General features: G+C 47.1%; 1 protein-coding gene across 1 annotated transcript; it reads right to left on the bottom strand.

The window, feature by feature from the left end:
• Window positions 1-2,014: 2,014 nt before the first annotated feature.
• On the bottom strand, window positions 2,015-25,147 carry LOC137359681 (NACHT, LRR and PYD domains-containing protein 12-like). Its single transcript, XM_068025462.1, has 6 exons — window positions 25,118-25,147; window positions 24,692-24,863; window positions 24,521-24,586; window positions 15,113-15,937; window positions 14,200-15,001; window positions 2,015-2,150 (listed from the first exon to the last, which is right to left on the bottom strand). The coding sequence occupies exons 1-6, from the start codon at window positions 25,145-25,147 to the stop codon at window positions 2,015-2,017; spliced, it is 2,031 nt and encodes a 676-aa protein (XP_067881563.1).
• Between the last annotated feature and the right edge of the window lie 1,063 nt (window positions 25,148-26,210).

Genomic DNA, 26,210 nt, shown 5'->3' on the forward strand with positions numbered 1-26,210 from the left:
ACAAAAATTGGTCGTGTAGTTGATAGTGAAGAGGATAGCTGTAGACTCCAGAATGATATCAATGGTTTGGTTCAGTGGGTGGAAAAGTGACAAATGGAATTCAATCCGGAGAAGCGTGAGGTAATGCACTTGGGGAGGGTAAATAAAGCGAGGGAATACACAATAAACGGGAGGATATTGAGAGGGATACAAGAAGTGCATGCCCACAGGTCCCTGAAGGTGGCAGAACAGGTAGATCAAGTGGTGAAGAAGGCATATCGAATGCTTTCCTTTATTGGGCAAGGTATACAATTCAACAGCAGGAAAATAGTGCTGGAACTGCACAAAATGCTGGTTCAGCCACAGTTGGAGTATTGTATACAGTTCTGGTCACTACATTACAGGAAGGACATAATTGCTCGGAGAGAGAACAGATGAGATTTACTAGAATGCTGTCATGGCTTGAAAGTTACAGCTTTGAGGAAAGATTGGATCGGCTCGGGTTGTTTTCCTTCGAACAAAGAAGGCTGAGGGGTGATTTAATTGAGGTGCACAAAATCATGAGGGGCCTCGATAGAGTAGACAGGAAGGACCTGTTTCCACTAGCGCAGAGGTCAATTACCAGGGAGCACAGATTTAAGTGATTGGTAGAAGGATTAGAGGGACATGAGGAAAACTGTTTTCACCCAGAGGGTGGTGGGTGTCTGGAATTCACTGCCAGGAATGGTGGTGGAGGCAGAAACTCTCAATTCTTTTAAAACGTACCTGGACATGTACCTGGAGTGCTGTAACCTGTGGGACTATGGACCAGTTGCTGAAATGTGAAATTAAATTGGGAGGATAGTTTTCGGCCGGCAGGGACATGACGGGTTTAATGGCCTCCTTCTGTGCTGTAATTTTTCTGTGGTTCTATGATCACATACATTCCTGTTCTGGTCCACCAATCACTGCACAAACCTCAGCTGGGAATCCAAACACCTGAAGGATTTTGGATTTTTCGATGCCAGTTTTAAGGATTGATTACCTGCTAAAAGATCTGAGTTTGTTTCAGGGTATTAATTTAACAAAGGAACTTTTAAATGGACTGATCAACAGCATGATGGTAAGGGTGACTGCATTCAAAATGTCTTATTCAGCAGACTGTCTCGAAAGTTAAAGATAAGACAGTTGCAAGGTTTTGAAAATCTGTGAGAAGCTCTTGTCAGCATCAGATGTTGTCGTAACAATCTGTTTGAAACTATGAGAAAGAGGTAAAGTGTGTGGAAAAGCATAAACTGTATTTTTCCAGCAAGATTATAAAACCAGGATTTTAGCAAGTTCGAGTAGACAGTTCATTAGGTGATCACGAAAACAATTCAACAGAAAACCACACTGGATGCCGATGGAGAAATGGGACTGAATTTTATCAGCAGCGAAGAAATCCTGCCGCCAGGACTGAAAGTGGGACGCCAGTGGGTGGCGGGACCTGATCCCGTGCCGATGGGTGGCGGGACCTGATCCAGTGCCGGTGGGTGGCGGGACCTGATCCCGTGCCGGTGGGTGGCGGGACCTGATCCCGTGCCGGTGGGTGGCGGGACCTGACCCCGTGTCGATGGGTGGCGGGACCTGACCCCGTGTCGATGGGTAGCGGGACCTGACCCCGTGTCGATGGATGGTGGGACCTGACCCCGTGTCGATGGGTGGTGGGACCTGACCCCGTGTCGATGGGTGGCGGGACCTGACCCCGTGTCGATGGGTGGCGGGACCTGACCCCGTGCCAGTGGGTGGCGGGACCTGACCCCGTGCCAGTGGGTGGCGAGACCTGACCCCGTGCCAGTGGGTGGTGGGACCTGACTCCGTGCCGATGGGTGGTGGGACCTGACCCCGTGTCGATGGGTAGCGGGACCTGACCCCGTGTCGATGGGTAGCGGGACCTGACACCATGCCGATGGGCAGCTGGACCCTGTGGCAGCATTTTAACAGCAGCAGCCAATTCAAACTCTGCCCGAGCCAGGCAGGCAAACCTCAGTGATCGGGAGGAGAGGGAAATTCCTCTTCAATCGTTGGTGCTGTCGCCACGAGGGTGACCATTGTGAGCAGGAGGCCTCTTCATGGACCAAGGAGCAGCCATAAAGGAGGATTTTTCATTGCAGCAGCTTATTCGGGAGCAGAGAGTGCGAGCGAGTGAGCAGCTGGGAAGGTCAGTTTCAGCTTAAACTTAATTTCCTTTTGTTTTCGGCGGACCAAGGGGCTGCTGGGTAAGTAAAACCCTATACATTTGGGCCGATGTCCCTGACTCCTTCATGTGCAGGAAGTGTGTCCAGCTGCAGCTCTTGTTCGACCGCATGACGGCTCTGGAGCTGCGGATGGACTCACTTTGGAGCATCCACGATGCTGAGGAAGTCGTGGATAGCACGTTTAGCGAATTGGTCACACCGCAGATTAGGATTGCTGAGGGAGAAAGGGAATGGGTGACCAAAAGGCAGAGAAAGAGCAGGAAGGCAGCGCAGGTGTCCCCTGCGGTCATCTCCCTCCACAACAGGTATACCGTTTTGGATACTGTTGAGGGAGATGGCTCACCAGGGGAAGGCAGCAGTAGCCAGGTTCATGGCACCGTGGCTGGCTCTGCTGTTCAGAAGGGCGGGAAAAAAGAGTGGAAGGGCTATAGTCATAGGGGATTCGATTGTCAGGGGAGTAGATAGGCGGTTCTGTGGTCGAAAACGAGACTCCCAAATGGTATGTTGCCTCCCAGGTGCACAGGTCAGGGATGTCTCAGATCGGCTGCAGAACATTCTGAAGGGGGAGGGTGAACAGCCAGTTGTCATTGTGCACATAGGCACCAATGATATAGGTAAAAAACAGGATGAGGTCCTACAAGCAGAATTTAGGGAGTTAGGAGCCAAGTTAAAAAGTAGGACCTCAGAGGTAGTAATCTCAGGATTGCTACCAGTGCCACGTGATAGTCAGAGTAGAAATGAAAGAATAGTCAGGATGAATGCGTGGTTTGAGAGATGGTGCAGGAGGGAGGGGTTCAGATTTTTGGGACATTGGGACCGGTTCTGGGGGAGGTGGGACTATTACAAATTGGACGGTCTAAACCTGGGCCGGACTGGAACCAATGTCCTTGGGGGTTCTTTTGCTAACGCTGTTGGGGAGGGTTTAAACTAATGTGGCAGGGGGATGGGAACCAAATGAGGAGGTCAGTGGACAGTAAGGAGGTAGTAACTAAAGCCTGTAAGGAACTAGATAATGAAGTCAGCGTGACTAAGGGGAAGAGTAGGCAGGGAGCAGATGATGAACGCAAAGGGACTGGTGGTCTGAGGTGCATTTGTTTTAATGCAAGAAGAGTAGTAGGTAAGGCAGATGAACTTAGGGCTTGGATTAGTACCTGGGAGTATGATGTTATTGCTATTACTGAGACTTGGTTAAGGGAAGGGCATGATTGGCAACGAAAGCCACATTACCAAAAGGATGTGGATGCTTTGGAGAGGGTGCAGAGGAGGTTCACCAGGATGTTGCCTGGTATGGAGGGCGCTAGCTATGAAGAGAGGTTGAGTAGATTAGGATTATTTTCATTAGATAGACGGAGGTTGAGGGGGGACCTGATTGATGTGTGCAAAATCATGAGAGGTATAGACAGGGTGGATAGCAAGAAGCTTTTTCCCAGAGTGGGGGATTCAATTACTAGGGGACACGAGTTCAAAGTGAAAGGGGAAAAGTTTAGGGGGGATATGCGTGGAAAGTTCTTTACGCAGAGGGTGGTGGGTGCCTGGAACGCGTTGCCAGCGGAGGTGGTAGACGCGGGCACGACAGCGTCTTTTAAGATGTATCTAGACAGATACATGAATGGGCAGGAAGTAAAGAGATACAGACCCTTAGAAAATAGGCGACAGGTTTAGATAGAGGATCTGGATCGGCGTAGGCTTGGAGGGCCGAAGGGCCTGTTCCTGTGCTGTAATTTTCTTTGTTCTTTTCTTCTTTGTTCTTTGATTTACCTGGCACTCTCCCCATATCAGTGAGGGTGGGAGGTGCCTCTTCATTGGGCACTTAATTGACTCAATTTGCTGCCCGGTGGGTGGCAGTGCCACTGAGGTTCCCACTGCTGGTAAAATGCCCTGGAGAAAAGAAGGTTGAGAGGGGATCTGATAGAGATGTACAAGATTATGACAGGTTTAGATAAGGGAGACAAAGAAAATTTGTTCCCATTAGCTGATGGTGCAAGGACTGGTAAAAAGTTTAAGTTTTTGAGCAAACATACATGAGGGGTTACTTTTTTTTTTACAGTGAGTAACAGAAAATAGGAGGAGTAGGCCATTCGACCATTCAGCCCTGCTCCCAACTCAAAAAAGATCATGGCTGATCGTCTAATTCAGTACTCTGTTCCCGCTTTCTCCCCATATTCCTTGATCCCTTTGGCACTAATATATCTATCTCCTTCTTAACTATATTTAATGACTTGGCCTCCACTGCCTTCTGCAGTAGAGAATTCCACAGGTTCACCATCCTCTGAGTGAAGAAATTTCTCCTCATCTTGGTTCTAAATGGCTTACCCCGTATCCTGAGACTGTGACCCCTGGTTCTGGACTCCCCAGCCATCGGGAACATCCTCCCTGCATCTAGCCTGTCTAGTCCTGTTATAATTTTATAGGTTTCTATGAGATCCCCTCTCATTCTTCTAAACTCTAGTGAATATAGGCCTAGTTGACCCAATCTCTCCTCATATGTCAATCCTGCCATCCCAGGAATCAGCCTAGTAAATCTTCTTTGCACTTCCTCCATGGCAAAAACATCCTTCCTCAGATAAGACCAAAACTGCACACAATACTCCAGATGTGGTCTCACCAAGGCCCTGTATAACTGCAGCAAGACATCCTTGCTCCTGTACTCAAATCCTCTTGCAATGAAAGCCAACATACCAGTCGCCTTCCTAACTGCTTGCTTTCAGCAACTGGTTTACAAGGACACCCAGTTCTCGTTGCACCTCCCCCCTTCCCCAATCTACCACCATTCAAATAATTTGCCTTTCTGTTTTTACAACCAAAGTGGATAGCCTCATATTTATCCACGTTATACTGCAACTGCCATGCATTTGCCCACTCACCCAACTTGTCCAAATCACATTGCAGTCTCTTTGGATCGTCCTCAGAGCTCACATTCCCCCCCCAACATTGTGTTGTCTGCAAACTTGGAAACGTTACATTTAGTTTCCTCAAACAAGTCATTAATATATATTTTGAATAGCTGGGGCCCAAGCACTGATCCCTGCGGTACCCCACTAGTCAGTGCCTGCAACCCGGAATAAGACCTGTTTAATCCTACTCTCTGTTTCCTGTCTGTCAACCAATTCTCAATCCATGCCAGGATATTACCCCCAATCCCATGTGCTATAATTTTGCACACTAACCTCTTATGTGGGACCTTATCAAAAGCCTTCTGAAAATCCAAATAAACCACATCCACTGGTTCTCCCTTATTTATTCTACTAGTTACATTCTCAAAAAACTCCACTAAGTTTGTTGAGCATGATTTCCCTTTTGTAAACCAATGCTGACTTTGTCCAATCCCGTTTATGCTTTCCAGGTGTTCTGTTACCACATCTTTTATTATAGACTCTAGCATTTTCCCTACTACTGATGTAAGGCTCTTTTGGGCCTCCTTATCTCGAGAGACAATGGATATGCGCCTGGAGGTGGTCAGTGGTTTGTGAAGCAGCGCCTGGAGTGGCTACAAAGGCCAATTCTGGAGTGACAGGCTCTTCCACAGGTGCTGCAGAGAAATTTGTTTGTCGGGGCAGTTGCACAGTTGGCTCTCCCCTTGCGACTCTGTCTTTTTTCCTGCCAACTACTAAGTCTCTTCGACTCGCCACAATTTAGCCCTGTCTTTATGGCTGCCCGCCAGCTCTGGCGAATGCTGGCAACTGACTCCCACGACTTGTGATCCATGTCACACGATTTCATGTCGCCTTTGCAGACGTCTTTATCGCGGAGACATGGACGGCCGGTGGGTCTGATACCAGTGGCGAGCTCGCTGGACAATGTGTCTTTGGGGATCCTGCCATCTTCCATGCGGCTCACATGGCCAAGCCATCTCAAGCGCCGCTGACTCAGTAGTGTGTATAAGCTGGGGGTGTTGGCCGCTTCAAGGACTTCTGTGTTGGAGATATAGTCCTGCCACCTGATGCCAAGTATTCTCCGAAGGCAGCGAAGATGGAATGAATTGAGACGTCGCTCTTGGCTGGCATACGTTGTCCAGGCCTCGCTGCCGTAGAGCAAGGTACTGAGGACACAGGCCTGATACACTCGGACTTTTGTGTTCCGTGTCAGTGCGCCATTTTCCCACACTCTCTTGGCCAGTCTGGACATAGCAGTGGAAGCCTTACCCATGCGCTTGTTGATTTCTGCATCTAGAGACAGGTTACTGGTGATAGTTAAGCCTAGGTAGGTGAACTCTTGAACCACTTCCAGAGCGTGGTCGCCAATATTGATGGATGGAGAATTTCTGACGTCCTGCCCCATGGTGTTCGTTTTCTTGAGGCTGATGGTTAGGCCAAATTCATTGCAGGCAGACGCAAACCTGTCGATGAGACTCTGCAGGCACTCTTCAGTGTGAGATGTTAAAGCAGCATCGTCAGCAAAGAGGAGTTCTCTGATGAGGACTTTCCGTACTTTGGACTTCGCTCTTAGACGGGCAAGGTTGAACAACCTGCCCCCTGATCTCGTGTGGAGGAAAATTCCTTCTTCAGAGGATTTGAACGCATGTGAAAGCAGCAGGGAGAAGAAAATCCCAAAAAGTGTGGGTGCGAGAACACAGCCCTGTTTCACACCACTCGGGATGGGAAAGGGCTCTGATGAGGAGCCACCATGTTGAATTGTGCCTTTCATATTGTCATGGAATGAGGTGATGATACTTAGTAGCTTTGGTGGACATCCGATCTTTTCTAGTAGTCTGAAGAGACCCCGTCTGCTGACGAGGTCAAAGGCTTTGGTGAGATCAATGAAAGCAATGTAGAGGGGCATCTGTTGTTCACGGCATTTCTCCTGTATCTGACGAAGGGAGAACAGCATGTCAATGGTCGATCTCTCTGCACGAAAGCCACACTATGCCTCAGGGTAGACGCGCTCGGCCAGCTTCTGGAGCCTGTTCAGAGCGACTCGAGCAAAGACTTTCCCCACTATGCTGAGCAGGGAGATTCCACGGTAGTTGTTGCAGTCACCGTGGTCACCTTTGTTTTTATAGAGGGTGATGATGTTGGCATCGCGCATGTCCTGGGGTACTGCTCCCTCGTCCCAGCACAGGCATAGCAGTTCATGTAGTGCTGAGAGTATAGCAGGCTTGGCACTCTTGATTATTTCAGGGGTAATGCTGTCCGTCCCAGGGGCTTTTCCGCTGGCGAGAGAATCAATGGCATCACTGAGTTCCGATTTGGTTGGCTGTATGTCCAGCTCATCCATGACTGGTAGAGGCTGGGCTGCATTGAGGGCAGTCTCAGTGACAGCATTCTCCCTAGAGTACAGTTCTAGGTAGTGCTCAACCCAGCGGTCCATCTGTTTGCGTTGCTCAGTGATTATGTCCCCCGATTTAGATTTGAGGGGGGTGATCTTCTTGATGGTTGGCCCAAGAGCTCTCTTCATGCCATCATACATTCCTCTGATGTTTCCGGTGTCTGAGGCCAGCTGAATATGACTGCAGAGGTGTTGCCAGTCGTCGTTTGCGCAACGCCTAGCTGTTCTTTGTGCAGTACTTCTGGCTGCTTTAAGTGCTGCGGATGTTAAATCGCTGGGGGCTTTCTTGTAGTTCAACAGTGCAATGCTCTTAGCGGCTATGACAGGTTCCAGCTCTTCATTATGAGATTGAAACCAGTCTGCATTTCTCTTCCCACTTTTGCCGTAGGTGGTCAAAGCTGACTCATAGATGGCGTCTCTGATGTGGGCCCACTTGGTCTCAGCATCCCTTGTGGGAGTGTTTTGAAGGGCTGTTACAAGTGAATTTAGAAACTTTTGTAACAGCTGTGGGTGAGAAATTCTGCTCGTGTTGATGCGCGGGTGGCCCTTCTGCTTGGAATGATGCAACTTCTTTGGTCTGAGTCTAACCTTGCTGCACACCAGGGAGTGGTCGGTGTCGCAGTCCGCACTGTGGAAGCTGCGTGTGATTTGAACACTGTTTAAGGCGGCTCGCCTTGTGACAATGAGGTCTAGCTGGTGCCAACGACGTGATCTTGGGTGCCTCCATGAAACCTGGTGACAGGGTTTAGTGTGAAAGAACGAGTTGGTGATGCAGAGGTTATGATAGGTACACAACTCAAGCAGTCTCTGCCCGTTCTCATTCATCCTTTCAACGCCATAGCGCCCAAGGCAGGAGGGCCATGAGTCATGGTCGGCCCCAACACTGGCATTAAAGTCCCCCAGCAGGAATAGGTGTTCGGTGTTGGGGATGCTGCTAATGATGTTATGGAGTTGTTCATAGAACTGGTCTTTAGCTTCAGGTGCGGAACAGAGTGTTGGAGCATAGATGCTGAGTAGGTGTACTGGACCAGAGGTGGTGAGCAGTCGGATGGACAGTATGCATTCCGAGCCATTTGAGGGAGCTTCTATCATGCTGAGCAAGGAGTTTCTGATGGCGAAGCCCACTCCATGCTGTCTTGGTTCTTCAGGATCCCTGCCCTGCCAGAAGAAGGTGTAGTCTTGCTCTGCTAGAGAGCCACTCGCGGGGAGGCGAGTCTCCTGAAGTGCTGCAATGTCTACATTGAGTCTACTGAGCTCGTTGTTAATGATGGCGGTCTTCCGAGAATCGTTGATTTGTGTAAGGTCTTCCGACAGGCCAGGACACATAGTTCTGACGTTCCAGTTTGCAAAGCGAAGGGCTGGTACCTTCTTTCCTTTTTTCATGTTGTTTGGTGCGGTGTATCAGTCCACCTTTCGGGCAATGACCCTGAGCTCCAAGCACCCACTGAAGCAGGCAGACTGTGGTGGGACAGAACCTTATTGACCGGGGGCTGCCCGGTTTGAGGCGGGCGGTAGCTGTCCAGTGAGGTGCGATGACCTCTCCCACCGACAAAGGCAACCCGTGGCGCCCAGTTTCTACGCCAATTTATCTGGACTTATGATTTTAGATTAGATTAGATTAGAGATACAGCACTGAAACAGGCCCTTCGGCCCACCGAGTCTGTGCCGAACATCAACCACCCATTTATACTAATCCTACACTAATCCCATATTCCTACCAAACATCCCCACCTGTCCCTATATTTCCCTACCACCTTCCTATACTAGTGACAATTTATAATGGCCAATTTACCTATCAACCTGCAAGTCTTTTGGCTTGTGGGAGGAAACCGGAGCACCCGGAGAAAACCCACGCAGACACAGGGAGAACTTGCAAACTCCACACAGGCAGTACCCGGAATCAAACCCGGGTCCCTGGAGCTGTGAGGCTGCGGTGCTAACCACTGCGCCACTGTGCCGCCCTTATAACCCGTAACTGCTGCCTTCCGTGTTGTTTTAGTCGCTGTGAGGCAACTATGGAGTGACCTCTCCATGGCGCATATCTGGGCAAATTTATGGAGGTTGAGAGTTGCCCAGTCGTCAAAACCCCCCTCTCGGCCTTTCTGGTGGGGTCCAAAGGAGTGCAGGACACGACGTTTGGCACCAGTATGGCTGCAGGAACTGCCGGAAACATGCCAAAGGTGACACATGACCGCCTACGGGTTTCCGCTCCGGATTTTCTGTTAGGGTTTACTCCTTTAGCCTTGGTCTCTCCCGAGACGCCCACAAGGCAGTGGGGTTGTTGGGGCCCCTACACAGGTGTAGGATGGTGCCGGTGGGCGGAGGGGATGCAAGGGGGAGGGGTAGAAGGAGGGGGTGGGGGGGTGCAGGGGAAGGGGGGTGCGGGGTGAAGATGGTGCGAGGGGGGGGCGGGCTGGGACGGGGTTGTGAGGGGGTGAGCTGAGAGGGTGGAGCAGGGAAGGGGACGGGGGTGGGGGGGGTGGAAGGGGGGTAAAGGGGGGGGTGGGGGGGGAAGCTGGTGCAGGTAATAAGCCATTTCCTCAGTGCCCGCCATCGACGTCCGGAAAGCTCATCCACGTCCTTCGGGAGGTGAAGCATCATTTGGCAGACTTAGAGGTGATTACATTTGCTAAGGGTTTTTTTTTTGCAGTGGTTTAAATAAAGGCATGCAGCATTGCCGACAGTGCGCTGCAGATGCTCTCCGAGCCATCTCCCGCGGGCGCTTTGAAGTTGCGGCCGGGGGTGCCGTTCGTGGATTTTTTGGGTGTTCGGGGCACCTTTTCTCAGGACTTCTCTCGGGTCCCGCTGCTCCTTCTTCACCTCAATGGACTTACCGCACGCCGGAACCGCAGACACTCTGGGCGGTGAAGACAGCGGGATCGGAGATTGAAGTATCGGCAGCTGTGCTCGTCAGTTTCATCCGGATCAATTTCATTGAGAAAACAAAGAGCAGGTGTGGCTGGGGGAGGGCAGTGGGCCCAGGTAACATACACTAAACTAACTGTTAGCCTTTAGATAGGGCTAAAATGAACTGATTTAAAGAGCCAGGGGAATTTAAACAGTTTAAGAGGGCAGATTGGTGGAGAAAACGTTAGGGATGGGAGCAGATGGCCATGGATAGAGTTGAACAGCAAGGGAGCTTCCTAGGGAGGTTCCAGCCCAGGAGCCATCTTGAACCTGTAAGGCTAACTGGTCTGTAATTCCCTGTTTTTTCTCTCTCTCTTTGTTTAAATTGCGGGGGTACATTTGCCACCCTCCAATCTGTACGAACTGCTCCAGAGTCTATAGAATTTTGGAAAATGACCACCAATACATCCACTATTTCCAGGGCCATTAATGAGTAGGAATGACTTGGAACTCACTGCCGATGGTGGTGGTGGAAGAGGAGATGATCAATGATTTCAAAAGAGAATTGGATCGGCACTTCAGGGAAACAAACTTGCAGGGCTATGGGGATAGAGCAGGGGACTGAGTGAACCGCAATAGAGAGAGCTGGCATGGGGAGGCGGTGGCGTAGTGGTATTGTCACTGGACTAGTAACCCAGAGACCCAGGATATTGCTCTGGGGACATGGGTTCAAATCCCACCACAGCAAAAGGTGGCAATTTGAATTCAATTAATAAATCTGGAATTAAAAAGCTAGTGAAACCGTTGTCAATTGTTGTAAAAACCCATCTGGTTCACTAATGTCCTTTCGGGAAGGAAATCTGCTGTCCTTACCTGGTCTGGCCTACATGTGACTCCAGACCTACAGCAATGTGGTTGACTCTTACATACCCTCTGAAATGGCCTAGCAAACCACTCAGTTCGGGCAATTAGGGATGGGCAATAAATGCTGGCCTGGCCTGTGACGCCCACATCCCATGAATGAATTTTAAAAAACTCAATGGGTCAAATGGCCTCCTTCTGTGGCAGAAAGAGTCTCTAATGAGATTGTGGAACCTGCTACCACAGTAGGTGTTTGTGGTGAATAGTTTATATACATTGAAGGGGAGGTTAGATAATCAGATGAGAGAGAAGACAATAGAGAGTTATGTTGATAGAATTAGATGAGGAAAGACGGGAGGAGGCTCGAGTGCAGCATAAATGCCTGCATGGACTGGTTGGGCCGAATGGCCTGTTTCTGTGCTGTATATCCTATGTAATACAGTACTGGCTGTGTGAAGTCTTTAACTGTCCCTCAGTCTGGTCTCATTACCTGATGATCAGAATTACCCTCCTGGAGATTAGTGACCAGCCTCGTCATGTTTGGGGAAAATGGTCTCATTTCTGTCACTTCTTAAATCCTGGATTTTATGGGAATGGGGTGATTTCCCCTGAATTAAATGAAAGAACGGTGATTTCCTGTACTTTTTACTCTGTACAGAAGATCAATCTGTATAATACCTACCTAGGCTCAACTATCACCAGTAACCTGTCTCTCGATGCAGAAATCAACAAGCGCATGGGAAAGGCTTCCACTGCTATGTCCAGACTGGCCAAGAGAGTGTGGGAAAATGGCACGGAACACAAAAGTCCGAGTGTATCAAGCCTGTGTCCTCAGTACCTTGCTCTATGGCAGCGAGGCCTGGCCAATGTATGTCAGCCAAGAGCGACGTCTCAATTCATTCCATCTTCGCTGCCTCCGGAGAATACTTGGCATCAGGTGGCAGGACCGTATCTCCAACACAGAAGTCCTCGAGGCGGCCAACATCCCCAGCATATACACACTACTGAGTCAGCAGCGCTTGAGATGGCTTGGCCATGTGAGCCGCATGGAAGATGGCAGGATCCCCAAAGACACATTGTACAGCGAGCTCGCCACTGGTATCAGACCCATCGGCAGTCCATGTCTCCGCTTTAAAGACATCTGCAAATGCGACATGAAGTCCTGTGACATTGATCACATGTTGTGGGAGTCAGTTGCCAGCGTTCACCAGAGCTGGCAGGCAGCCATAAAGGCTGGGCTGAAGTGTGGCGAGTCGAAGAGACTTAGTAGTTGGCAGGAAAAAAGACAGAGGCGCAAGGGGAGAGCCAACTGTGTAACAGCCCCGTCAAACACATTTCTCTGCAGCACCTGTGGAAGAGCCTGTCACTCTAGAATTGGCCTTTATAGCCACTCCAGGCGCTGCTTCACAAACCACTGACCACCTCCAGGCGCTTACCCATTGTCTCTCGAGATAAGGAGGCCAAAGAAGGAGCAATACCTGGGGTGAGTTATATTGTGAAATGGTGCTAACTGCTGCTGTAAAATCCATTCCCCAGGATTTTGTGTAACAAGGAGAATTGATTCTGTCCCACTGTAAGTTTTAAATGTGCCTGTGCTCCTATTTTACAGGGGAGGGGAGTCTCTCACTTGATTCCCCAATAAACTGGCGCTGCATTTATTTCAAACGTTAACTGGTCCAACAGTTTTTGGGGAATCTTTGGGAGTTCCCTTCCCGATTGGGGCCTCGTGCACAGGGGACAGATTATGGGAAATCCCTGGGTTCAGGCCCAGGTTTTTCCCAGGAGCTGCTGCTGTGAGGCCCCACCGCTGACCAGTGTGTGTCTGTACTCCGGGGTTAATACCCATAACATGTTAGATTGGAGCCTTTTTATCAGCAAGTTTAACCTCCCAAATGTCACTCTTTACTTAATGTTCAGGACTGTGAATAATTCTCAACATTTACAGTTAAAATAATTCCTGTTTTCCCAATACTCCCAATCCAGGGAACGTCTCCCTCGACATACACATCCTGCATGGGATTGGATTAAATATCTAATGTTAATTATTTAAACTCAGGTTTCTGTCCTGTTTCTAGTTAAAATGGTGGATGTGGAAAATATTTGACATTAATTTTCTGGACTGCTGGTTTATATTTTATATTTACATTTTGCTGTCCAGCCTTATTAATGATGATTTATTGTAATTAAATTATCAGACCCTTTCAGTGACCTGTATTTACTGATTCCATACAGATTGTAAGATCCCTGATGGTTCACAAGGATCCATTTTAGATTTTCCAGTCCTGATGGTAAAACTAAACAATCCTTTTATTATTTGTCATTGTTGTGTCAAATCTGTTTCTCTCTGGTTCAACTGAACTGCAGCCGAAGGTTAACAACTAAAACTGTGCAAGGCATGAAGGTAAAAGTTGCCAGCTTTACACAAGGAGAAGGAGCTGTGAAGCAGCTGAAGTCATTATTTTCCAGCCTGCTAGGCAGTGGGTGATAAAACATTCGATGAGACTGTGGGATGCTGTGGTAACAAGGTTACAGATAAGAAGGAAGGTCATCAGATGGATTTTGATTTTAAAACTAAGCAGACAGACGACTCCAGGTCCTGAGTGTACGTGACAAAGAACATTCACGATGCTGGGAGAAACTGGATAAGAAGGGGAGGCTAGGAGCCCCGAAAGGAGAAGACCTGCAGGACCATCACGGAAAGGGAACCCTGAGTCCACTTCAGTGAAGAGATCCCATCAGAGGGAGACTGATCACCTCACCTCACAACGGGTCGTATTGAAGTCCAAGCCGTGAGTCTTGTGATTTATTGTAACAAGTAGTTTAACAAGTGAAATAACAAGTAGCTAAGTGATTTAAGTAACAATAAAAGTGTTTATACGAAGTATCTCGTGCAGGTGTCTTTTGTCTGCCACGTCAGTTGACACCTGAGTTTGAGGGTCAACAGAACGGTTTCTTTCCCTTCATTACGGAGCGACAACACAAAAATGTGACTGTTCAACATTTCAACAGTTAGAGACAAATAAACAGTTACCTCAACTCCTGGCATTTGTGCAATACGGGTCCCAGCCGCTGGAGTCCTTCACACTGAATGTTGCAGCCAGACAGACCAATGTTTTTTATGGTATCACAGAGACCAATAACGTGAGACAGGACGGCACAGTCAATTGGAGTCAGTCGCAATCCACTAAATGTAAGTGTGTTCACAGATCCCACTGTGTCCTGAACTAGTGCTTTATTCTGAGACTCAAACAGGTAGTGCAATGTGTTCAGGAGCTTCCTTTTACCAGTTTCACGGTTTGAGTTTCTAATCGCTCCTTTAACCTTCTCCTTCACCCAGTCAATCACTCGGCAGGTTGTTTGATGATGAAATCGACCCAGAAACTCCTCCAGGGGTCGAGCTGACTGTGGGGAGGAGAGACCAGCAACAAAACGCAGAAATATCTCAAATCTCCCATCCTTCTCACTGTGAGCTTCACTGAGGAGATTCCGGATGTCCCCGCGACCTGCAGTCAGGAATTGTGCGAGTGCAGCCACAAACTCTTGGATGATGAGGTGCGGGAATGTGTAAACCACATTCTGGACAGAATCATCTCTCTCCAAAAGTTCCATCAGGAATCCAGACAGGAACTGGGAAGGTTGCAGATTGTACTCGATCAAATCTCCATTTCGAAACACAATCTTCTTCCTGGAGACTCCTGTGAAGGCCATCTCACCGATCTTCAGTAACACATCACGGGGGTTTTCAATCTCTTGGCTATGGTTTTTCAGAATGTTGTAAATATAGTAGGAATATAGCTGGGTGATGGTCTTGGGAACTTGCTGCTGTTTTCTGTCTCTTTGTGTAAAGAAGGGACCCAGTGACAGACAGAGGATCCAGCAGTAGGAAGGGTTGTAGCACATGGTGTACAGGATCTCGTTCTTCTCCACGTGTTTGAAAACAGCTGCTGCCACCGTCTGATCTTCAAAAAACTTGTTGAAATATTCCTTCCGTTCATCACCAACAAATCCCAGGATTTCAGCCCAGACACTGATCTCAGCCTTTTCCAATAAATGTAATGCAGTGGGACGACTGGTCACTAACACTGAACATCCTGGGAGCAGCTTGTGTTGTATTAAACTGTACACAATGTCAGACACTTCACACCAGCATTCGGGATCTGTGCACATGTACTGAGGTTCTGTATTTCTCCGATTGTCACCAAAATCGATCGTGTCCTTGAATTCATCCAAACCATCAAATATAAACAGCAATCCCTCTGGATTCTTCCAGAGCTCTCCCAGGATATTCCCAAAGTAGGGATACTGATCCAGTACCAGATTCCTCAGGTTTATTCTGCAGTTAATAGTATTCAAATCCCGGAATTTAAAACTGAAAACAAATTGAAAGTGTGGGTATATTTTCCCAGTGGCCCAGTCATAAACAATCTTTTGTACCATTGTTGTTTTTCCAATCCCCGGGACTCCACTCACTGCTGCTGAACTCCCAGATTTGGATTTTCCCCAGGAAAAACTGCTGTGGAATAATTGATCAGTCCGGATTTTTTCCAGTTCTTTCCGGAGATGTTTCTCTCTCCACTCTTCATGATCTCGGCCTCTTACCAGCAGTTCATGTTCTACAAGTGTCCGATCTCGAACAGTAGAAATGACCGTTAGCTCAGCGTATCGATCAACCAGCTGGAAAATCTTAACCTTCTCCTTTATTAGGATAGTGTTCACTCTCAGTGTTTCAGTTTGTACCCGGAGTGTTTCCTTGTGTTTCTGTTGAACATCTTTAATTCGAACAGACAGAAAGTGGTTTTCAATGTTAGCTGTATTGATATAAAAACAACTTCTGAAAAACATTTTATTATTCAATAAATGTTGCAAGATTTAATTCACAGCTTCAATAGAGGTGTGTGTATAAATTAAAACTCAGTTAATGAAAACTTCACCTGAAAGTGAACAATGGTGAAAAGAAGTTTTAAATCCTGATTTGATTCTAACATTTCCTGAACATGGAGATGCCGACACAGGTGATATTTTCCCTCTGATGGCTAACATGATCTGTCCTGCCCTGTACGATGAGAAATCTCATTACAAATCCACACGTGATCCTGGTTTTACAACAGTAGAGATTCCATTGGATTAATTTTTTAAACCATCAGCAGTGTTTACCTTCTACAGAAACGGGACATTTGACATCGGACACAAGTGGGTTATACTGTGAATTGTCAGTAATCCCGCTGTTATTGTATCAGACAATGAGCAGTTTATCTGGCTGGACATTGGCTCTCAGTTCGGCAACATATCAATGGCAGCAGTGTGTACCATCTACAAGATGCACTGCAGCAATGCACCAAGGCTCCTTAGACAGCACCTTCCAAACCCGTGACCTCTACCAACTAGAAGGACAAGGGCAGCAAATACATGGGAACACCACCACCTGCAAGTTCCCCTCCAAGTCACACACCATCCTGACTTGGAACTATATCGCCGTTCCTTCACCGTCATTGGGTCAAAATCCTGGAACTCCCTTCCTACCATCACTGTGGGTATCCCTACCCCAAATGGACTGCAGCGGTTCAAGAAGGCAGCTCACCACCACCTTCTCAAGGGCAATTAGGGGTGGGCAATAAATGCTGGCCCAGCCAGTGACGCCCACATCCCATGAATGAATTAAAAAAAAAATTCTCACTGTTTTCAAATGCCTCCATGGCCTGGACCCTCCCTATCACTGTAACCACATCCAGCCTGGCAAAACTCTGAGGTCTCTCCATTCCACCAAGGGTAGAGTAACACAGTTATGTCACTGGACTAGTAAGCCAGAGGCCTGGACCACTGATCTGGAGATATGAGTTTCTATATAACCATGGCAGCTGGGGAATGTAAATTCTGTTCAGTAAATAGATCTGGAATAAAGCTAGTATCAAGAATGTTGTCCATGAAAACTACCAAATTGTCATGAAAATCCACCAAGTTCACCAATGTCGTTTCAGGAACGAAATCTGCCGTCCTTATCCAGTCTGGTTCTAGGTGACTCCAGACACACAACAATGTGGTTGACTGTTAACTAATGGCTGAAATGGCCGAGCAAGTTACTCAGTTCTATCAGATCAGTACAAAAATGTGTAGGCAGCAGAAGAACATATGAACTAGGAGCAAGAGTAGGCAATTCAGCCCCTCGAGTCTGCTCCGCCATTCAATACGATCACGGCTGATCTCATCTCAGCCTCAACTCCACTTTCCTACCCATTCTCCATAACCCTTCAACCCATTACTAATTCAAAATCTGTCTATCTCCTCCTTAAATTTACTCAATGTTCCGGCATCCACCGCACTCTGACACACAACTGGCATTGACCGACACTCCTGACATCACATGCATAACCAGCCCAGTCAACCCTGTAAACTCCTCTTCACCAACATCTTGTGCCAAAACTGGGAGAACTGTCCCACAGACCAGACAAACAACAGCCTGAGATATTCACCATCACAGAATCATACCTTTCAGCCAACGTCCCAAACGACTCGATCACCATCGCTGGTTACGTCCTGTCAGACTGGCAGGCCATACCCACCTGAAGTGGCAGCACAGTAGTACAGAGTCAGGAGGGAGTGGCCATGAGAGTCCCTAAAAAATAACTCACGACCCCATGAAGTCTCAGGGCATCAGATCAACTATGGGCAAGGAAGCATTCTGATTATTACCGACAGCCCTCCCACAGCTCACAAATCATTACTCCTCCATATTGAACATCACATGGGAGAAGTACAGAGGGTAGGAAGGGCACAGAATGTTTGTGGATGGGAGACTTCAATGTCCATCACCAAGACTGTCTCTCTAGCTCCACTACTGACCGAGTTGGCCGTGTCCTGAAGGACATAGCTGCCAGACTGAGCCTGTGGCAGGTAGTGACAGAACCAACAAGAGGGGAAAATCTACTTGGCTTTCTCACCATTCTACATATTGCGGATGAACCAGCCCATGATAATATTGTTCACAATCAATACAATCATGACTGATCTTGGACTTCAATTCCACTTTCCTGCTCGCTTCCCATATCCCTTGATTCCCTGCGAGACCAAACATCTATCTATCCCAGCCTTAAATGCATTCAACAATGGAGCATCCACAACCCTCTGGGGTAGAGAATTCCAAAGCTTCACAACACTTTGAGTGAAGTAATTTCTCATCTCAGCCTTGAATGATCGTCCCTTATCCTGAGACTGTGCCCACACGTTCTCGATTCCCCAACCAGCAGAAACAATCTCTCATCTTCTACCCGATCAAGCCCTTTTCAGAATCTTGCAAGTCTCAATTAGATCACCTCTCATTCTTCTAAACACTAGAGAATATAGGCCCAGTTTACTCAGCCTCTCATCATACGACGACCCCCTTTTCCCGGGGACCATTCGAGTAAATCTTCACTGCACTGCCTCCAGTGCAAGTATATCCTTTCTTAAATGTGGAGTACAAAACTGCACACAGTATTCCAGGTGCGGTCTCACCAAATCCCTGTACAATTTTGGGAAGACTTCTTTATTCTTGTACTCCAATTCCCTTGCAATAAAGGCGAACATGTCATTTGCCTTCCAAATAGCCTGCTGCACCTGCATGTTAACTTTGTGCACTCCTTATACGAGTACCCTAAGTCTTTCTGATCAACCATTACCAGTTTCATAACTTTTGAAAAGTAGTCTGCATTTCGATTTTTACGACCAAAGTGAACAACTTCACACTGCATTAAATTATCCTCTATCTGCCATCCTGTTGCCCACTCACTTAACCTTCTATGTCTCTTTGCAGCTTCTTTATGTCCTCCCCACAGCTGAACTTTCCACTGAGCTGTGTATCATCAGAAAATTTAGTGATATTTTTCTCTGTCTCTTCATCCAAGTCATTAATATAGACTGCAAATAACTGAGGCTCCAGCACTGATCCTTGCGGCACACCACTATTCACTGCCTGCCAATTCAAAAATGCCCCATTTATGCCCTCTCTGCTTCCTGTCTGCTCACCAGTCCTCTATCCATGCTAATATATTACCCCAACACCATGAGCCCTTGATCATCTCCAACAAAAGAGAATCTAACCATTTCCCCATGACACTCAGTGACATTGCCATCACTGAGCATCGCACGCCCCACCCTGCTCACCCTCAATACCCTGGGGTTACCATTGACCTGAAACCTAACCGGACCAGCCGCAAAAATACTGTTGCTACAAGACCAGGTCAGAGGCTGGGAATTCTGCGGCAAGTAACTCACCTCCTGACTTCCCAAAACCTGTCCACCATCCACAAAGCAAAAGTCAGGAGCATGATGGAATACTCTCCACTTCGCTGGACGAGTGCAGCTCCAACAACACTCAAGCAGCTCGACACCATGCAAGACAAAGCAGTCTACTCGATATGCACCCTAACCACTAACTTAAATATTCACTCTCTCCACCAGCAGTGTGTACCATATACAGATGCACTGCAGCAACTCGCCAAGCCTCTGCCGACAGCACCTTCCAAACCCACGACTTCTACCAACTGAAGGACAGGGGCAGCAGCTGCATGGTGTCACACTCACGAGAAGTGCAAGGATGGAAATACAGAAGCAAACTGAAGATTTATAAAAACAGACTGTTCTTTTGAAAAGTGGACAGTGTGCTGCAAAATGGTCGGCGAAGGTTGGGCTGACTTGGCCTGTATATTCAAACTGTCTCAGTATCTGTTAAGAACAAAAGGATACATTCCAGACTAGGAGGTGTCAATTACACCCATCCTGAAACCATCAACAGACATTCCTTAATTGGGTTCTTTCGAAACAAAGAAGGTGTCAAGTAGCCACATCCTGGGCCACTGTGTGATCACAACAGGCAGGGGGCAGGCATCTCCTAACAGAGGCTAATGTGAGAGATTGTTTTTACCTTAAAAGGTAGCTCTCTGCACAGAGAGACCGAGACCGAGACCGAGAGTGAGAGTGAGAGTGAGAGTGAGAGAGAGAGAGAGAGAGAGAGAGAGAGAGATCACAAGAACGTAACCAAAAAGCAGTCCAGCCAAGGGCTTTGAAAAGTAGCCCAGCAAAATCCAAAAAAGGAGCCCTGCTGCAAATTCTACACTTCAACTTGGTGCAGCAGAGAACTGAAAGTGACCAGCACCTCCTCCAGTCTGAAGTCTTAACCACCAGAGAACCGCAAACACCCAGGCCTGCAACTTTACAGAAACTGTCCTCTGAGAAGGTTCAACAGGTTCACCATGAACACCGAACACCTACCTCGCTTCAAACCAATTACCCTTTTCCTCTCTATCTATCGATTTTTTTTTGTGTGTGTATGTGAGTGAATGCGTGTGTGGGTGCAGTTGCTACCATTTCAGGAATGAAAATTGTTCAATAAGTAATTAATCTTCTGTTCTAAGCCTACAAGAAAACCTAATACTGACTGCTTATTTGGCAAATAAAACACACGGAGTGAAAACACTAATTACCAAATTACAGTGGCGCAGTGGTTAGCACCACAGCCTCACAGCTCCAGTGATCCGGGTTCAATTCTGGGTACTGTCTGTGTGGAGTTTGCAAGTTCTCCCTGTGTCTGCGTGGGTTTTCTCCGGGTGCTCCGGTTTCCTCCCACAAGCCAAAAGACTTGCAGGTTGGTAGGTAAATTGGCCATTATAAATTGCCCCTAGTATAGGTAGGTGGGAGGGAAATATCGGGACAGGTGGGGATGTGGTAGGAATATGGGATTAGTGTAGGATTAGTATAAATGGGTGGTTGATGGTCGGCACAGACTCGGTGGGCCGAAGGGCCTGTTTCAGTCCTGTATCACTAAACTAAACTTGCTGTGGTCAGTTGTCACCCACCTGGCCGTAACAATGGGAACACCATTGTTCCCCTTCAAGTCACACACCATCTTGACTTGGATCTATATTGCTGTTCCTTCACTGTCACCGGGTCAAAAACCTGGAACTCCCTTCCTAACAGCAGTGTGGGTGTACCTTTCCCAGACAGACTGCAGCAGTTCAAGGCAGCTCCCCACCACCTTCTCAACAGCAATTAGGATGGGGAACAAATGTGGGCCTTGACGGCAACATTCAAATTCCATGAAAATATAAACAAATGTACAGGACTGCTGAGCTTTGATCTGATACATTGGTTGTGGGATCGCTTATCTCTGTCTATAACATGCTGCATGTTATAATGCATGTAGTCCTGCGTCATTACATTATCAGGTTGGCACCTAATGTTCAGGTATGCCCAGTGCTGCTCCTGCAATGCTGTCCAACACTCATCATTGAACTAGGGTTGAACCCCTGGCTCGACAGTAATGGTAGAGTGAGAGATATGTCAGGCCACGAGGTAACTGATTATGATGGAATACAATTCTGCTGCTCCTGATGGTCCACAGTGCCTCATAGATGCCCAGATTTGTGTTGTTCGATCTGTTCTGAAACTATTACATTTAGCACTATGGTAGTTGCCCCACAGCACGATGGAGGGGGTCCAAGGTGTGAAGATGGGATTTACTTCACAACGATTATGTGGTTGTCACTCCTACCAATACTGTCATGAACAGATGCATCTGCAATAGGTAGATTGGCAAAGACGATACCAAGCTGGATTTTACCTGGTGTTGGTTCTCCCACCTGCCGCAGGCTCCGTCTGGCAGTTATATCCCTCAGGACTGAGCCAGCTCGGTCAGCAGTGCTGCTGCACTGAAGTGCCCCATTCAGAATACATTCTGTGTCATCTCTTCTCAGTGTTTATTCAACATGGATGAATAGTAATTCATCAGCTGAGGGAGGGCAGTAGGTGGTAATCAGCAGGATAATTCCTTGTCTATATGTGACCTGATTGAGAATTCAAGGGATCTGGAGTCAATGTTGAGAGCTCCCAGGGCCACTCCCTCCTGACTGTGTAACACTGTGCCACCACCTGTGATGGGTCTGTCCTGTCGGTGGGACTGGACATATCCAGTGATTGTGATGGAGGAATCTGGACCATTGACTGAGATATATGATGATGTAACTATGACTATTTCAGGCTGCAGTTTGACGAGCCTGGGGGACAGTCTCCCAATTCTGGCACAATTCCCCAGATGTTAGTGAGCAGCACTTTGCAGGGTCGACTAGGCTGGTTATATCTGGTGCCCAGGTCAATAGTGAATAGTGTCAGCAGTGGCTCAGTTGGTAGCACATTTACTGTGAGTCAGAAGGTTGTGGTTTAAGTCCCACTCCAGAACTTGAGCATAAAAGTCAAGCTGACACTCCAGTGTAGTACTGAGGGAGTGCTGCACTGCCAGACGGGCCGTATTTCTGCTGAAACATTAAACCAAAGCCATCTACCCTCTCTGGTGAACGTACAAGATCCCATGGCACTATTTCGAAGACGACCAGGGGAGTTATGCCCAATGTCTTGGCCAATATTTATTGTTCAATCAACATCACAAAAGCAGATTATCTGGTTATTATCACATTGAAAAGCATGTGGGATCTTGGGATTCTTAAATAGAGATATTGAGTACAAAAGCAGGGAAGCTACGCTGAATATTTATAAAGCACTGGTTAGACAACAACTAGAGTAATTGCAGCCAGTTCTGGTCACCAAACTTAAGGAAGGATGTGAGGGTCCTTGAGAGGGTGCAGAGGAAATTTACCAGAATGGTTCCAGGGAGGAGGGATTTTAGCTACAAGGTCAGGTTGGAGAAGCAGGGGTTGTTCTCCTTGGAACAAAGGAGATTGAGGGGAGATTTGATAGACAGGTTTGGACAGGGTAGATAAAGAAAAGCTATTGTCATTAGCTGATTGTCCCCAAGACCATGTACTCAGATTTAATGTATCAGGCAAGAGATGCAGGGGGAATGTGAGGATTTTTCTTTTCACTCAGCGAGTGGGAATGACCTGGAACTCACTGCCTACGAAGGTGGCGGAAGCAGAGACGATCAATGATTTCAAAAGGAAATCGGATGGGGGACTTGAGGGAAGTAAACTTAAGAGGCAATTGGCATAGGGCCAGAGAATGGGACTAACAGGATTTCTCTACAAAGAGCCAGCATGGATACGACGGGCCAAATGGCCTCCTTCGGTGGGGTTATGACACTGTAATGTTTCAGGGAATTTACTGTGTGCAAATTGGCTGCCACGTTTCCAACATCACAACACTGACCGCACGTCAAAAGTACTTCACTGGCTGTAGAGCACTTTGGGACGTCTGATGGTCGTGAAAGGCTCTACACGAAAACAAGATTGTTTATGATCTGTCTGTTTTGAGTACAGTAGCACCGTGGTTATGTACTGGATTTGTAATATAGATGCCTGCACTAGTGATCCGAAGACATGAGTTAATATACAACCATGCCAGCTGGGGATTTTAGTTCAGCCAATTAAACACATCAGGAATGAAGCACAAGTTTCAGTAACAGTTGACAACAAGACTACTGAGTTGTTCTGAAAACCCATCTGGTTCGAGCCATTCAGCTGTATCAAACCACTTCTATCATGCCAGGTGTGTATGAGGTTTCACAGTGTATCATGATCCTGCCAGGTGTGTATGGGGTTTCACAGTGTATCATGATCCTGCCAGGTGTGTACGGGGTTTCACAGTGAATCAGGATCCTGCCAGGTGTGTATGAGGTTTCACAGTGTATCAGGATCCTGCCAGGTGTGTATGGGGTTTCACAGTGTATCATGATCCTGCCAGGTGTGTACGGGGTTTCACAGTGAATCAGGATCCTGCCAGGTGTGTATGGGGTTTCACAGTGTATCAGGATCCTGTCAGGTGTGTATGAGGTTTCACAGTGTATCATGATCCTGCCAGGTGTGTATGAGGTTTCACAGTGTATCAGGATCCTGCCAGGTGTGTATGGGGTTTCACAGTGTATCAGGATCCTGCCAGGTGTGTATGGGGTTTCACAGTGTATCAGGATCCTGCCAGGTGTGTATGGGTTTCACAGTGTATCAGGATCCTGTCAGGTGTGTATGGGATTTCACAGTGTATCAGGATCTTGCCAGGTGTTTATGGGGTATCAGGATCCTGCCATGTGTGCCTGGGGTTTCACAGTGTATCAGGATCCTGACAGGTGTGTATGGGATTTCAGTGTATCTGGGTCCTTTTAGGTGAGTAAAAGGCTTCACAAGTGATGCCCATCTGCAACTGTATTGAGTGAAATAAAGGCAATTCCACATAATTACAACTTACATCAGAAATTGTACAAATTGAAACTTGAATCTATGCAGAATAATGAGAATTGCTGACAAATTTGAGGAATGTTCAATCCTGCTCCCACATTCTTTGAATTTGATTCCCAGATTCTGACAAACGTTTGCAGTCAAACATTCTGTTTCTCAAAAGTGAAATGAACGGTTTGAAATCTCCGTATCATCTCTTACCTTTCAGGTGACCGGATACTTCGAATAAATCTTGTGCGATATTCATATAGTCAAATGGATCAGAACCTGTTTAAATTATTTAGATTTCATGAAATCAGATTTGTGCAATATTATAGTAAATTCTGCAGTGTTTGAATCTGAAGTTGAATTCAGTGTGTGATTTTACCGTACCACGTTCCAGTATTTCTTTCAGTATTTTCTCCAACTTTGGTACCACATGGCGCATTTTCACAAAGGATTCCCACATCACCCTTCGGGCCTGAGAGCCTTTCTCCATCACCAGATTTAGGAGAAGTTTGGAACTGTCCGCCCTGTTTCCCTTCTCTGTGAGTTCAATGATCTTCTGTAAAGAATAATAATGATTACATTGAGGAGGGGAGTGAAAGACACACATGGAGAATGAGAAGGAAAGGATCTGCTCAATGATGATATCTCCCAGTGGTTTTCAGCACAGAAAGCAGTCACTGGGCTGGGTACTGATCCATTCTGATCATGAGCGGAATATTCTAGAAACATCTTAGGAACATGGGAACAGGAGGAGGCCATTCACTCCTCGAGGCTGCTCCACAATTCAATCAGATCATGGCTGATCTGTACCCTAACTCCATCCACCCACTTTGGCTCCATATCCCTTAATACCCTGGGTTAGCAATAATCTATCAATCTCAGATCTTGATTCAGTCATTAATGGAAATCAATTAGATGGAACCAAAATAGAAATCAGAAGAGTTGTTCCAGGAGAGTGAGGAATCACTGAGAATCTGCAGCAATTTTAATGGGATTAGTTTTCTCTGTCCTTCAGTGTCCAACATGACATCAGATACTGACTGACAAAATGATCCACTTGTTTCTCACACTTACTTCCTGTTGTCACACTTTCTGATTTACTCAGAAATAAAAGACCAGAGAATCAGAACTCAAGTGACAGGGAAGGGTTAATTCTGAAGTGAGGGAAGCAGCTAGAAAACTGTCTGAGAAATGACCACCGACTAATCGAAATAACCACTGTTGATTTATCGTTCAGGAGGGTCAACCAATAATAATGAAAATCCAATCACTTGTCCCTCACTAATTAAACATTTGATTCCCAGTATTTTACATGCCCACTGTTTGTGGAAACCTCGACTGGGAGAACATATTGAGCAATGGGGCTTGTGTAGTCAGGACGTTCATCAACAGCTTAGCTCTGTATAGCGGCTTTCATGAAGGTTGTCGTAAAACCTAATGTCCTTTCTGTCTGGCCTCTGCGTGACTCCAGTCCTTCAAGAATGCAGTCGCTGCTGAAATGGCCTAACTCCCTCGATAAAGGTGGATATATTAGAATAAAACAGAGTCGGCCACTTACTTTTCACCTCAGCATCAGATTTGGACACGATGAAGGAAAACGGAGTCCAGTCGCCCTGTAACATCTCACTAACATCTGGGACTTGTGCAAAAACGGGGAGAGATGCACCACACGTTACTCAACAAGAGTGTGAGAAGGGGCAGGACTGGGTGTTAAATATTCCTGGATACAAGGTGTTCAGGAAAGATAGAAAAGGAAGAAAAGGGAGAGGAATGGAGGTATTGATTAAGGAGAACATTGCAGTGCTGGAGAGACAGGATATCCCTGAGGGGTCAAGGATGAAATCTGTTCGGCTGGAGCTAAGGAACAAAAAAGGTGCAATTGCATTGTTTGATGTAGACTATA

Source organism: Heterodontus francisci, unplaced genomic scaffold (genome assembly GCF_036365525.1).
Source record: "Heterodontus francisci isolate sHetFra1 unplaced genomic scaffold, sHetFra1.hap1 HAP1_SCAFFOLD_121, whole genome shotgun sequence".
Taxonomy (NCBI): domain Eukaryota; kingdom Metazoa; phylum Chordata; class Chondrichthyes; order Heterodontiformes; family Heterodontidae; genus Heterodontus; species Heterodontus francisci.

Excerpts from the sequence above, each read along its gene's own strand:
- LOC137359681 (XM_068025462.1), bottom strand. The coding sequence starts at position 25,147 with ATGGAGCCAAAGTGGGTGGATGGAGTTAGG. Across the intron at positions 24,864-25,117 it reads AGTGGGTGGATGGAGTTAGG|AAGATCATTGAACTCACAGA; the intron begins GTACAGATCAGC and ends TATTCTTTACAG. Across the intron at positions 24,587-24,691 it reads GAAAGAAATACTGGAACGTG|GTTCTGATCCATTTGACTAT; the intron begins GTACGGTAAAAT and ends TAATTTAAACAG.